The following is a 15,902-nucleotide window of genomic DNA, read 5'->3' as shown; positions in this document are numbered from 1 at the left end:
TGGCACCCAGGGGTGGGCTCGTGGGTGCTTAAGAACCTCCTAATCTCCATCAGAAGCACCTTCACCACCTAAAAAGACGCACCATCTAGATAAAATGACTGAAGTTTCTTTAAGATACTCCCAGAGTGAGTGGAGCCAAGGGCTTATTTAGAAACTGTGGTGGTCCCTAGGGAAGATATTTTAAGAAATGCCCCTTCACCTAATGCATATGATTAGCTTCTAATGATGCCTGAAGTCTGTTCCCACCAGCAGATCAGTTATTTTCCTCAGATTCAAATTTTGCAATCAAAATCCACAGCATACACACTGCTGCTTATATTGTAGCACATAGCATCTATCCTATCACTTCAATTTGGGTGATTTCTTAAATGGATTACGGGATCACAACTGTATGTTCTCAACAGAACCTCTTGACTAAGCCAAAATTTTACATTCTCATAAACCTCCATGAATCAGTTTTCCTTAGTGATATTCTGTAACACTACACCATAGGAAATTAAGTGGCAGCGTCTGAAAGAACTACTCTCCCTATCATAGAGACTGAGCCTTAGACTAAATCATTAGGCAGCACACAGGAAACTCATGCTATAGATGAATTCACAGAAGTGCCTCAGGCTGCTTGCATTTAGGAGTGCTAAGTGCAGACTATGCAAGCAAAGTGGCCACCGTGAAAGAGCACACTGTGTAGAAGTGGAAAGCATTCCATACCACCTGATGATTTGTGAGTACTAAGTGGTGTCTAGGAGTTGCATGATAATTCAGAAAGTTTAGGGTAACAAACAAAGTGGAAGCCAATCTAGTGGGTAGTGGTAAATCAGTAATTGATTTGAGATCTTTCACAATATTGCCTCATAAGCGTCTTTAGTAAAGTTGTTTCAGTGACTACACCGCTCTCCAAGATGGCAATGGTCAAACAAGAGGTACTGTTAATGTCATGGGGGGATATGCAGTGTGACTCCTTGGTGGTTAAGCTCCTGGTACAGATCCATTTCACACTACTATGAATTCATGTCTTCATTATTCATTTACATCATTAGGACTCCTGCTGTTCCAAAGTCATTGTCTTGAGATTTCCTGGACCATTCTCAAGAATCAGAAGCTAGTGTACAGAAGTTAATATTTTTATATTGACCCAATTACCACACCAAGTACTTATAAGCATGAAATGTCTTTTTGACTTAGTGAGAAACTAATAAAGAAAACCTTGAATATCTAATAAAATAAAATCTTTCTGCATAGATTATGGATAATAGGGCTACACGGTCAGGTGGAGACTCCGATACACTTTCCATCTACATTTGACAAGCGTCCACACTGTGCCTTGGGTCATTCAATTCCTCGGTGATCTTCCTGGAAGAAAAGTCTATGCAAATTTAGCACTAATCAAACTAATATGAGACTGATTAGCTACAGTGCTACTGCAGGAAATCATCCTTAGTAGGAGACCTGTAATCGATTGCTGATTTATCACTACCCACTAGAATTGGTTTCTTGGTCATCATTTAATGAAGGGTTTTCAGTTAAGCACTTGAGAAAAAGCATTTGCTCTGCCTTTGCAGTCATCCAGAGCGTCATGAAGACCCTGCTTTCCAGGATCTGAGTTGTGGGATCCTGATTCACGGGCAGTCTAACCAAGATATGAACAGAGGACAAACTTGTGGGTTTATATCGAAGTCCTATATCAACATTATATATCAAGTGAATAAAGGAAATGTCAAATTGGAACATGTAGCAGCATTTTGTCAAATCTGCAGCATGTCAATCCGTGATGTAGTCCCACCATAAATAAAACAAGATCTTCAGAAGTCCCAGGGCTACTTAATTCTGCCATAATTTTTTTTTTTCAGAAAGGACAACCGTTTCTCGGCCTTTTCATTGCTTCTCTTGGAATGAAATATTTCCATTATTTTCAGTTCAAAATATGATCTAATTTCCATTGTAATTTCTTCTTAGACTGATGGGTTTATTAAAAGTAAATATTTGATTTATAGATGTTTGGGGGTTTTCTAGTTACGTCTCTGATATTGATTCCTAACTTAATTCTATCACAGTTTTCCTTGTACGATACTTCTACATAGTAAGCAATCAGTAAATATTTGATGCAGGCATGAATGAATGAATGAAATTCTCAGGAATGTGAAAGCCAGAGAAGCTGGAAGTTTAAAAAGTTAGGAAACTTTGGTATTTGAAGAACATTAGGAAATTAACATAAACCTTCTCTATTATAATGGAAATCTGTGATTCAATTACATGTAGGATTTCAGTAATACATATGCTTCATGTAGGCAAATACATCCCCAGGTAGCATTTACCATGTTTCTGACCCTTTGCCTTGCAAATTCCACTCTGAGAGTGAAACCTTGAACAGAACTAAAAGGAGGCCCAGCCTTCCCTCCTTCAGCTCATGTTCATGTTCATAGAAGCCCTCCTTTTATGTGGCCTCAATGCATGTTTCACTTTGTCATTATCTCACATTCTGGCTCCTCCTCAGGAAGTGGTGTTCATCAGGATCTGTTGAGTTCCAGGGTTTGGGCAAAACAAATCCCACATCACTCTGGCAGGTTTTCCAGAAGGCTCAGGACTTTGTTGTCTGGGTAGTGCAAATAAGTCAAGGGGATTCCCAATTGCAGAGGAAAGTCTGATCCAACAAGCCCAAGTGGTAGATAATATAGACGTGTTCACATAAGGTGTCCATTGAAATATATCACTGTACCCTTTTCCCACTCACATGGCAATGAGTTTTAAAAATACTTAATCATTTGAGTTACAAGCTGTCAAAATGGAAGTGGGGTAGAGGAAATGGCCCAGTATACACAGAGACTAGGCATATGGAGAGGTAGAACCTGAATGCAGTCCTACAACCAGTGTGCTGCTCACCTTGGGCAGGTCCCTCCCCTCCCTGGCCTCCTTTTCATCATCTGGAATATACAACAGCTGGACCACTCACCTCTGAGATCCCTGTCAACTCTGAACCTCTGATTCGAGAAGTATTGTCTTCTGAAACTGCAGTCCCTAGCAAGAATCTCCTCAAAAGGTTGAGTATGTAATTACATACTTAGTATTCTCACAGAGTTTCATATCCAGTGAAATTCATTTTTATGCTACTTTTGTATTCCTGCTTATTTTGAGTGGAAAAATCCTTGTATACACTTCCTCAAAACATGGATGAGAAAATAGGAAAAGTGAACCCTAGAGGCCAACAGTCTCCTTTGGTTAAAGACAAGGTTGGGGCCAATGAATGTGGGCTATTTGAGCTTTGTGGTTTGTTTTGGGGGCTAAGCTTGAATTTGAGATCTTTTGTGATCTATCAGAAATGCTAAATGATATTGAAGCTTATAAACAGTGATGCTGAGTTAGATTTTATTTTGTGCTGCACTTAAATTGTAAGCAGAACTTTTTTCACCGCAATCCTTAACGAGCCTTTTGTTACTGGGAAGGATGAAAGGTTGGATAAGTGTTAGAATTAAATGCCCAGAATTTTTCTTTATGCAGAATACGCTCTGGGTAAGTGACAACCATTTATTGTGACCATGCATCACATCCACAGAAGAATATGATTAGGTGTTAACCACAGCAGCTCGAGGGTTTTAAAACCTTGGAAAATTGGCTTTAGAGAGTATCATCTGGCAAACCTCAAGCTTTCCCTTTCTCACAAGACTATTGGAACAGGACTAGGGTCAACAGTGTTTAAAGACTCATAAGGAAAAGACTCTGTCACTTGTAAAATTATCCTCTGTGCAAGTTGGATCTTCCACCGTGGATCTGGGCTGCCAAGGGTGCTGATTCTGACAAGATCTTCATTAGCCAAGTCAGAAGGACAGACGAGGCATTTATCCAGATAATTCCAAATCAGCTACCCCCTTTCAGAAAACTAAAAGAAGCTTGCCTGTTGAAACAAGGATCCTCCACCATTAGATAGATTTAATGCATCCTCTGTGACTTACACCACAAGCAGATATTTTCAGGACAAAGCATTTGGCAAGCTGGATACCATTCAGCCAGTTCCTTCAATTTTCTGCTTCACTTTGCTTCTGTAATCACGGCCACAGTCTTGAAAATAAAGTCATGTGGATAGAGTTGTAATTTTTAGGGATCAGAATGCCTCTTAAGGATGTAGTACTGCATTCTTCTGTGGAATGATGATCCTGCAGAGGTCCCTTCCCGGGTACTGATCTGTGGTTGTGATGAAGGGGCATGTAAGCCATCCAATCCATCCCTTTGCAACCATCATCAGGCCTTCACAAGAGCAAATCATTTGAGAGCTGGAATTTGCTCTGTAATGAGGGATTAGAGGGAGGAAACAAGGCCCTACAAGAGTTAAATCACTTCTATGGTTACACAGGTAGCTGGGCATGAAGCCAGGATGGGAACCCTGGTTGCTCTTCTGTGGGATCATTATGACTCTTTGATGACTGGCAAAAGATAACGATATAATCCGTAGCCTTGGAAGAAAGATCTCTGTAGAGTAGGGGTAAGCAAACAATTTTTGTAATGGGCCAGATAGTCAATTTTTTTGGTTTTCCAGGCCATATGGTCTCTGCCATAATTACCCAATTCTGTCACTGTAACATAAAAGCAGCCATGGACAGTATGTAACAAAACAGGCATGGCTGTGTTTCAATAAAACTTTATCAATGAACACTGAAATATGAACTTGATATACTTTTCACACATCATAAAATATTATTCCACTTTTGGTTTTTTCCACCTACTTAAAAATGTGAAAAGCATTCTCAGATCATGGTGGGCTGGATTTGGCCCAAGGGCAGTGCTTCTCTATCTCTATTGTACAGTAACACAGCCAGCGCAGGAGAGAATCTATATCCTGGGTAGCAGTCATTGTCTCTGGCTCCATTCCACAGCCCAGAACCTCCGACCTCACTTTTCCTCTGTGTGCGTGCTGTCATATTAGACACTGAAATGAAGTCACTTTTGCATTTCGTCTCCAAAGTGCCTCTTTTAATAAAACTCATTGTAGGTAAGACTAAAGTCACAGGGCTCACACAGAAGGACCAAGGGGAAGAATTCCTTCTGACACACACCCCGCCACAAATGCCATTACATCCTCAGTGGGTGTTGGTGGCTTGGGTTGCACTTAATACCACAGGGCAAAAGAGACTATGAATGTTGCTTGTGAGCATCACTTTAGTGAGAAATACAGAAAAAGCCCCAAACTCCTTGCTAAGATCACTAACTACATGCTTACCATGAAGGGAAATACTTGGGCTTGTATATAAATGACAGCCTCAGGAATTTGCCACATTCCTTGGATCAGTACGAGCTCTGGTGGCCCATTCCCTGAACAGGCCTCATTTGTTTACTCACTTGACATAACAGCCAAACAACCCCTTGAAATCCAAGGGCTTTCTCTCCTGCGGACACTGTTTATTTTTATCAGTGGAGCAGACTGCCCTCTGGTAACACTCGCTGGTTTTTTCTGGGTTGAGAAGAAGCAGATGCAGGTCTGTGGTTTTTCTGACGTGGATGAGGGCAATAGGTCTGAGCTCAGGGAAGGATACTCTGTGCTCTTTTTCCTTTCTTGACTGGAGTGCCCTCAGAGGAAAAGAGCGGGCCGTTAAGGTTTTCTGGAAGCCAAGAGAAGGCTGGAGGAAGCCAAAACATTTAGTTGTCACAGTAGTGACTCCTGGCTGGAGCCACCACAGAATGAAGGGACTATAGGTGAGCACTAGAACTGTAATCCACACGCCTTCTCGGGGTGCCAGGCTCTGAGGACCACTAATTCAGCTTGCTCCTACAGTATTGTCACACATGATACCTCACTAGAATCACTTATTTTGGTACAATGTTGCCTATTATAATATTTACTGTTATCAAGACTTTTGGGTTGCAAGTAATAGAGCCTAACTCAAACTGACCCAAACAAAATTAAATACATTAAAAATAAATAAATACCATTAGCTCCAAAGTCTGAAAATATCTATAGGTTGATCTTCAGACAGTTGTATCCAGTATCCACGCAGCAAACATCATCTCTCCTTCCCTTTCTTTCTCTTCTCTCTGCTCTCACCTGTGTTGGTCTCGTGCACTGAGGAGCTTTGTCCATGTGGAAAGGAAGATGGGCTGCAGCCTTTCCAGACTCGTAGGGTCCTTGCAACTCACAGTCTCCAAAGGAGAGAGCATCCCTCCCAGCATCTCTTTCTGTCTCTGTGAAAAGATCCTGATGTCCCTGCTTGAGTCTTATGTTCACCTTTGGACTTATCCATGAGTCCAGGAGGCAGGAATCCTCTGACTGGCTTGTGTGGGCCACATGCTTACCTGCTTGGTCTTACTAGAATCAGGTGGAATGAACAGGAGGAAGTTCTGAAAATGGAAGAATGTGACAGATGCAAAACTGAAAGCTGTGCACTATGCTAGTAAATTACTTGTCTGTATTTAGTAAGAATGTGCTTTTCATCAACAGTAAGCAAATCAGAAGACACCTGGTGAATCATCAGTTATCCCTAGACATTTCTTTACTCTTTCTTCATTCCCTGGTCTTCTTTTTTTTTTTTTTTTTTAAGTCGAGGTATTTTTTATTTATGACATATTTACATACATACAAAATTGGCTTTATCCAATACATCATCCTGCATAGTATCTTAAAAAACAATACCATATTCTGGGAGTAAAAATCCAAGTTTCTTAATTTATGTATAACCTAACATCTTTTAGAACACAGAATATTACCAATTTGGCTTCACAGAACACAAATTCCTGTTTAGAATTTTTTCTAGCCAAGGAGCAAAGCAAATTCAACAACATCTTAAACTAATTTAGCTGACCCTGAGTATATTACTAATTTGCATAATTTGAATTAATGTATATAATACACTTTCATCTGTACTGTTATCTACTTATATTTATCATACTACCATTTTGTCTATATCCATTCACCTCAATTTTCTACCTCATTAATCCTTGAGAGAAAGAACAAAGAATGGGGAAGTAATAATAAGAGATTCAGAGGAGAAAACTACAAGTATTGGCTCAAACTTTTCCACCCAGAAGTCTGGGGCCCAGCTCTAAGTCCAGGGTTACCTGATAAACTTAATAACAAGACGATATTCATCTGAGTAATCTGAGTGCCTTCTGTCAATTGAGGCTGATGTAAAATTACTCTTCCTGCATTTCTTCCTATTCTCTTTCACAACACTTAATTAAAAAGTATACAAACTGCGCTTCCCTGGTGGCGCAGTGGTTGAGAGTCTGCCTGCCGATGCAGGGGACACGGGTTCGTGCCCCGGTCTGGGAGGATCCCACGTGCCACAGAGCAGCTGGGTCCGTGGGCCATGGCCACTGAGCCTGCGCGTCTGGAGCCTGTGCTCCACAACGGGAGAGGTCACAGCGGTGAGGGGCCCGTGTACCGCAAAAAAAAAAAAAAACAAGTATACAAACTTATCAAATTCAGTAAGTAGTTCTGGGAGCACTTCAAAAGAAAAAACAAATAACACAAATATGACCAAAATAGTAGTGGCAAAGAACTGTGTTGAAGACAGGTTTTCCCAAGATGCTTGAGGGTAAAAGTCCCCACCTCAACTCTCCCTAAAAAATGCTAGTGCAAGAATTATAAGGAAACAAGCAAGAAAAGAACAGGGCAGCTGGATGACTGGTGAAGGGAGCTGTGGCCTTAGGTTGATGACCAGCATATCTCATGCCAAAATACCAACAGTAAAAGACCTCCTGGCTCACACTGCCCTGGTGTGTGAGAGGTAATGAGTTACTTTTCTCGCCCCTTGTACAAGAGGGAAATCCAAGAATAAAAAAGTAAACAAGAGGCTGGGAAAGTTGACTGTGGAGTCAGTCATGCACTGATGGCTTTCAAAGATAACTCTAGGCCAAAAAAGGAATAAGGGGCCAGAACGAGCTCATGTATTTATCTTTTCCATCTGCCCTTCCCTAGTCCTCACCCACTTGCAAAGAGCAGAGGGTGCAAATTACCAGGTGCAGGGAAATCATCTGCACCCAAACCACAGAATAACTCTGCCATTGCTGTTTGGGGTTTCGAAGAAAATTGTCCTCTAATGGGATGTCAATGTTAATGATTCTATGAAAACCACCCTCAAAAACATCAACTAAGATATTTGAGACTTCATAAAATAAAAAGAAAATTTTATCTTTAGGATCTGTAAAATTTCCCTGTAATAGGGAAAAAAGCAGAAATATGAACTACAGACATATGTTCCTTCATTCCTAACAGTGATGTGTCATCAGGCCAATGCTATGATAAAGGGTAGCTTTTTAAAATAAAGGATAAAAACAAATGGTAGAGAAAGGCTTCTCTTATTCACGAAAGACGGAGAAAACATAGACGAAGTGTTCCATAAATACCAATAAAAAGGGAAAATAAGTATACCTGTGTCCCTATTATGCTATAGCAACTGGCTACGTCTCTCTTCTTTCTCTCATTACTTTTAATGACACAGAAGTCTGAACTGCACTGAATGACAACTATACAGTGCATAGAAATTAACACATAACACAGATGGAAAATTAGTACTTAATCTTCTCATCCTCAGGTAAAAAAAATAGCAGAAATCAAACAAGTACTTGAAATGGTATTAATACAAAGCAAACATTACATGTAATGACAGCACAGGATAACTGCTTCAATACCTTAAAAGATTTTATAAGATTGTGCTGATTCTTTTATACCTAAAGAATTATATAGAAGAGTAAATAAAAATTAAATTACGTTTATATAAGAAACTATCTTCAAAAAGTTATTTGAACTTTCATATACAGAGTTCAAAAGTATATGATGAACTATTTATTTTTGATTTGTATAAATCCCAAAATGGTAAAATATATTATCTGGGGGAAAAAAAAGCTTTCATTAAATACAAACATAATGGACTAAATAAACCAGGTTCACTATAAAATAGTTTCTTGGAAAACTTCCATAAAAAGTAAAGGCAGAATGGCACGAAGTTAGAAAAGCAGTGTTTAAGGCAAACTCAATAAGTAACCTTAAAGTAAGTCATATGATCCCATAAACAACAATGTAACTTCCTCTCAAAAATTTCTCTATTACAGTTGGAGAAATGAATTAAAGCAAAAATAATGGCTGTTGTCAGAGTTTACTTGGAAGCACTGAATACCATTATGCAAAAAAACCCAAATGCTTCTAATTTAAATATGCTTGACTCATTTGCCACTTAGTTGTCATAGAGCAATGAAAAAAATAAAATGCATTATCCCAGCGTTCATCGTACAGTATGAATGTGAAATGCTGAAACATTAAAAAAAAAATTTTTTTTCAGGCTATGCGCATAACATAACCAAAAAGAAAATGAGCGATTCTGTTACTCCGGCCTATGTTAAAAATATGCATAGACAAGTGCACCATCTCCCTACAAATAAGTGTCTTAGAGTCTCTTGTTGAGCACATGGCTTAGCATCAGACCTGTGATCACATGGACACACGAAAAGCTTCCAAGACGGACAGGGAAGAGATTAATCGTGAATTAAAAGAAACAATGCTTTTAAACAGTGTTCGGTAAACATGTTCTTTAGTCAACTATTTCTTAAAAAACAAAATAATCAAGTACATATCATTAAGTTAAATATCTTAGCACATGAATTTGCACCTTATAAATTTGGTGTATCAAACTGTCCTATAAAAATATTTATATATTTTTTGAGAACTATGGTACGTGCAATTATATAATCAGAAAAAAGGATCTGTTTCTTTTCATCTACTGGAATGACACCATGCCTTTCTAAGAAAAAAACTGCAGCCTACAGGAAAATGATCAAAACAGCTGGACTGACTGAAGTTGTCCAGTTTAAGAAGGGACTGTCTCTTCTCCACCAGCAGCTCCAAGTTAGCAAGTGTCAGTATCCCAGACCAGCCTTCTCACATGGTCCTGGGGGACAGGCGCTGTTTATACATGCCTGCTACTGCTTTGGCTGCACTGTAGATCATCTGCCGACGAGACATGCCAGTGAAAGTCACATGCCAATCAGTCCGGCTGACATTGAGTAAGCTCTTCTCCAGGACTTCGCCCACTGTCACCAAAAGGCCCGACCACCTCAGACTGTAGTCCTGGGGAGTTAGACTTTGAGCCTGTTGTACAAATTCCAAGGGTACTGGTGTGGCTTGTGTAAATGCTTCTAGATGAATACCATGCACAGGGTCTTCAACTATCAGACAGCCAATATCAAACCATTTGTCAGGAAGCAATTCTGCAATGAAGTTTTCTACTGATACAGCAGTCTGTTTTTCATGGATCACTCCAGTTCGACGTAAGCTATCTATCCGTTCCTGGGCACCTTTTAATCCAGCTGCATAGCCCACTGGTTGTGGGGCAATGCTGGACTGCCCAGCTTCCCCTATCACCACAGCTAAGCCAAAAACCTCCTGGAAGGCATCTCGGACAGCGGCAACTTTTACTTCTTTATTTGACGTCACTACAATGTCCAGTTCACCTCCAGCTTTGATATATGGAGCCATGCCAGGGTCCAGCGTTGTAATCATGCTTTCTACTGAATGTTTTGTTTTATCAAGCACAGATTTCACCATAGGGTTCCCAGCCACACCCTTAATAAAACCCCAGAGTCCACCAGCAGATGCTTCATCCTGCCCTCTAACAATTCTAGGATCTTCTTGCTCCTCTGGAAAAGTTATGGCTGATGCGGTTCCAGTTCCCTGTGCCAGAGATGTCAAACCAGCTTGCTGAGTAATGGGAGTTGGCAAAATACCTGTCACCGGAGGTGCAGAAAAAGACGGCATCAGGGGTGTCTGGGGAGCTCTTCCTGCATGTCCTCGTGTAATGTCATAGGCTGAGCCGACAGAGAATCCTGATGTGGGAGGACCCGAAGCAGGGGCAGATAAGAGAGTGTTTGGGGCAGAAGTGGAAGGTGGGAAGTGGGATGAAGGAGGGTTACTGAAGGCAGCAGCAGTTGGTGGAGAAACATGAGGTGGTAAAGAAGTAATGAGTGCAGGACCAGAAGGAACCGGTGAAGGAGGCACAAAGGGCAAGGGTGGCGAAGGCCTCACAGGAGGCAGGGACTGCTGAGGGGTGGAGTACGTGTGTGGTGGCAGGGGCTGCACAGAGGACACGCTTGGAGAAGAGAAAGCGCTGGCTGCAGCTAAAGGGGCTTGGGGGGGAGGACGGCTGTGCTGCTGTGGCAGCGACAGCCAGTTCCGCTGAACTTGGTGGAGGAGTCCCAGGTGGTGTTGTCTCTATTCCACTCTCTTCCATCATTTTTCTTCAATTACGGTAAAACTGCGGGCCGGAGAGAGTGTCTGCGTGGCAGTGAAAAGTGGGGACTAGGGAAGCTGAGCTGTAGGACTACGACTACGAGAAAACGAGCAAGACGCAGAGAAGCACTCCCCCTGGTCTTCTTCTTTCCTTCCTTTCTTCGGGTTACGAGCTGACAGAACACAAATGGAAAAGACCCTCCGTATTCTCAGTATTCTCACGGTCTAGTTCAGGAAGGCAACCCGTAAACAGCGCACATACAAGTCGTTACAGTAGATTGTGATATTTGCTCAAGCAACTGGTGATCCACTCTGCTGGGGGTCAAATACAACAGGAATAAGAGAGGTCATCTCCCTCTGCTACTGTGAAGGTTTAGACAGTGCGAAGACTTTGAGGTCAGGACTAACATCACTGCCTGACAGAAGTCGGCCCTAATTCAGATGAAAGTACCATCCGTTTCAGCACAACCCATACCCAAAGAGTGGAGCTAGCAAATAGTTGGCTTACAGGGGGAGCCTCACACCATGGCAAGAACAAAGCGAGAAAATAATGAATTTTCAGTTAATGTTTTAATGGCAAATGAATCAGTAGATTCCTCAGCTGGGAAGGAGGTATTAGATAAAATACGCCAAAAAAGTATTTTCAAGGTAGCCTTTAAAGACTGCTAAAACTCACCCAAAGCAATATTAAAATATGAAGACAGATGACTGCTCAAGAAGAGAAATTACAATCTGCAGGGAAAAAGGGAATAAAGTCATCAGGATTTCACTCTTTCGTTCCTTCCTTACCTTCTTCAGGCTTTCCAATGGCTTTCAAGAGATGAGGTGGTGTGTACTCAGAGTAGAAGCCTGAGGGTTTTGGAACCTTAGACACCTATGAATAAAATTAGGCATTTGGATGAATGAAGGCCCAGGGTCCTGTCCAGTGGGGACACACTGTGATCCTGTGCCCACCTTCCTGACCTATATTCTGGGCTTACATTGGAAGTGGCATAAGAGCCACCAATCTCTGCTCTGTTAAGGGAAGAGGTCAAGTCCTCTCCTGGATGAGACATCTCATCAACCAGGAAGTGATTATTCAGATTGGTTACGGTGACATCTCCAACTCAGCCCCCTGGAAGTGTCCATGAGGCCTCCCGAAATTCCATGCCTTGCATAACATGTTAAGAAGATATTGTGCTGATACAAATTTGGACTGCCAGTGAGTTCTGCCCCCAGACCTGGTAGGAAGTTCATATTTCAGATCCAAGATATTGCCCTTAGCCAGCTACATAAATATCCATTTACAGAAGGATAAAGGAATTAATGTTTTTGACTTTTTTTTTTTTTTTTTTTTTTTGCGGTTCGCGGGCCTCTCACTGCTGTGGCCTCTCCCGTTGCAGAGCACAGGCTCCGGACACGCAGGCTCAGCAGCCATGGCTCACGGGCCCAGCCACTCTGCGGCATGTGGGATCTTCCCGGACCAGGGCACGAACCCGCGTCCCCTGCATTGGCAGGCAGACTCTCAACCACGGCGCCACCAGGGAAGCCCTGTTTTTGACATTTTGAGGAAAGCTGAGTCTAAGCCACTTTGGATATCATTTCTTTTACACTGAGAAGCCCAATTAAAATACCACTGTTCCTAGATAACTGTTGTATTTGTTTCCATGTTAAGTCTGTTTGTAAACTCTGTGAATGTGGTGACTACATTTAATTTTAGGTTTTTGTTCCAGCCAGAGCATGTAGCAGGCTCTCGGTACAGAAAATGAATGAATGTTATTCATGGAACTCAGAGCAGCAAAGTTTAAAAAAATGGTATGAAAGTTTGGCATTATACTATATATACATATTATACTATATATTAATAGTATAGTAAACAAATCTGGCATAGAAGGAATCAACATCTTCTGAAATAAAATAAGACCTTGTTTGAATCCAGAGAAGATTTATGATTTCCAAAATGAGCCCAAAGTGCTGTGATTCAAAAGGAAAGCTTTCAAGGACGGTTTACAGGAAAAGGGCAGCCTGGCGTTAATGTATCCAGGGGCAGGACCCCAGGCAGGAAATATCTTGGACTGTTTCCTGGAACATGAGATTGGCTTTGAATCAGGAGCTAGACTGGGGATTTAATGAGACATCCTGGGAGAAAGAAGGCAGTCACAAGACTTGAGGAAGCTTTGGTGAGAAGCAGCCCCACCTAGGCATCTGTAATGTTTCCGTGACATCTCAACCCACGGTCCACGTGGCACTCTAAGAATGAAGTATTCGTAGTCCTAACCAAACGAAAACAGTTATGAATAAACCTAACACTGGGAAAAACAGCAGCAAAGTCCTGTTTTTCCTCCAATTTCTGCCTTTGTTCCGAAGTGCAGGCTATTTTATGGACCACTGATAATTGCCCCACCTCCACCCTGAATCATTGTGTAAGTCATCCATCTTGAACACATCTGACTAGTAGAAAATATTTATTCTCCTTCCGAATATTTTCAGTCCAAGCACCATGTTTATGTGAATTTACCCAACTAATATACATCATCACTACCTGTCCAGGCTAAACAAAGAAAATAAATAAATTCAAATTGCTGAAAGAAAAATTTCAACCATTTTCAAGTTCTCTTGTCAATTCAGTACTCTCTTGAGTTTAAAGAGAGAGTCAGCCAGCCAGGCAAAGGGGATGGAAATCCTTGCATCACAAAACTAGATCTCCTATTTGGATCTTAGCATATCCAAAGGCAATATGGTGGAAATAACATGGGCTTTGGAAGTGGAGAGACCTGTGATCAAATTCTATTTGGAAGCTGTGTGACTTCAGAGAATTTATTTCAACTCTCTAAGACTACACTGTAAAATGGAAATAATAATTGGGTTTATTGTAATAGGCTCATAGGGTTAGTTGGATTTAAATGACATAACACGTAAAATGGTAGGTGCTTATTAGAAGATAGCCAACAACCATTCATTCATTCAACAAATGTTTAATGAGTGTTTACCAAGTGCAAAGGGCTATTCTTGGTACTAGGGAAATAGCAATACACAAAACAGAAAATAACTCCTGCCCTTGGTGGAGCTTACATGCTCTGTGTAGGAGATAAACTGAACAAATACCATGCCAGATGGTAATCAGTGCTAAGGAGATAAATAAAAAGAAGGGAGGAGCGATATGGAGTGTCCATGGGAAGGGAAGCAATTACGAATAGAGCGTTCATGGAGAGCCAGACAAGCCCCTGATATTTGCAGGGCCTGGAGGAAAATTACAAATGAAGGACGTCATGCCAAATGTCTAAATATTTGATAAACTCTGAAACCAAATATGGATCATCCTCCTTCCTTAACCATAAACCTTCATTACGTCTTAGAAGGCCATGTTCAAATTTGGCACTCTCAGACCCCTCTGACTGCTGCACTAGAAAGTGAAGAGTTGGGCTTCCCTGGTGGCGCAGTAGTTGGGAGTCCGCCTGTTGATGCAGGGGACACGGGTTCGTGCCCCGGTCTGGGAAGATCCCACATGCCGCGGAGCTGCTGAGCCCGTGAGCCATGGCCGCTGAGCTTGCACGTCCAGAGCCTGTGCTCCACAACGGGAGAGGCCACAACAGTGAGAGGCCTGCGTACCGCAAAAAAAAAAAAGTGAAGAGTTCACTTGTTCCTTCCCTACCTCCAGCAATGTCCTGCATCATGAGGGCTCTCAAACACATGCATGTGAACACTTGAGCCCATAAGTCCAAGTTCTAACCACATACCCCATAAACAGCTGCTGCTCAGCCCTCTTCCCAGGCCTAGGCATGTGCTCACTGACAGCACTGTCTTGGAAGTGGGCTCAGGGCCATTGGGCCAGGAACTGTGGGCACTCAGAATGTTGTCTAGAAATGAGAAGAGGGGAGTGAGCTCTAATCAGGCAACACAACTTAGCCCTGCATACTCTCTGCTGCACTGGGGAGGATGAATCAGAGCAGGGCCCTCTAAAATGGGAGAGCCAGGACAGTTGCTCTTCTTGCCTGAGTCAAAGGACAGAACTGGTGAAGAAATCACTGACATGGTAATTTGGGGCAAAGACCCAACGGAGTTGAGAGAGCAATCCACGGAGGATATTTGAGGAAAGAGTGCTATAGGCAGTAGAAATAGCAACTGCACAAGCCCTGAAATAGGAACATGCTTGGTAGGTTCCAAGAGCATCAAGGAGACCAGAGTGGCAAGAGTGGCACAAGTCGGGGGTGGGAGGGAGGGGTGAATAGTATGAGGTGAGTTCAGAGTTGCCTGGAGACCAGATCGTAAGTCATTACGGTGACTTTGACTTTTACTTTGTGCGAGATGGGAAGCCATTGACTGGTTTTGAATAGAGCAGTGTTAGGATCTAACTTGTTTTAAAAGAATCATACTGGCTGCTAGGTTGTAAATAGACTGTAAAGGGTAAGGAGAGAGGCAGGAAGATCGGCCAGGAGGTGAATGCAATCCTCCAGGCAGATGGCAATCGCTTAGACCAAGGTGGTGGCCGTGAAGAAAGTGAGAGAAGGTTGCATTTTCCATCTCCTGTAAAGGTAGAATCAACAAGATTTGCCAATGGATTGGATATGGCATAAAAGGAAAAGGAAGGGGTCAAGAATGACTCCAAGACTTTTCAGTTTGAGCAACTGGAAAGATAAAGTCAGTATTTTCATTTACTTTGCTTTTCAGTAACATAAGGATGGACATAGTCATAAACTATCTTACTGGTGGCAGTCAAAAG

General features: G+C 41.9%; 2 protein-coding genes across 3 annotated transcripts in view; one reads left to right on the top strand and one right to left on the bottom strand.

Moving 5' to 3' along the window:
* PRLR (prolactin receptor) overlaps positions 1-15,902 on the top strand; it is a 202,011-nt gene that overhangs the window by 79,128 nt on the left and 106,981 nt on the right. The gene's annotated exons all lie outside the window — the stretch shown is intronic.
* Positions 106-14,622, bottom strand: LOC308615202 (protein PRRC1-like). The gene is given in 2 exon segments (XM_081230394.1): positions 106-11,101; positions 11,103-14,622. Coding segments are annotated over 2 exon segments (1,350 nt in total). The 5' UTR covers positions 11,208-14,622; the 3' UTR covers positions 106-9,856.

The sequence above is a fragment of the Mesoplodon bidens genome (assembly GCF_964165515.1).
Source record: "Mesoplodon bidens genome assembly, chromosome: 4".
In the NCBI taxonomy this organism is placed as follows: Eukaryota; Metazoa; Chordata; class Mammalia; order Artiodactyla; family Ziphiidae; genus Mesoplodon; species Mesoplodon bidens.
Note: the sequence above shows the minus strand (reverse complement) of the source record. Positions and strands in the feature narration are given on the sequence as shown.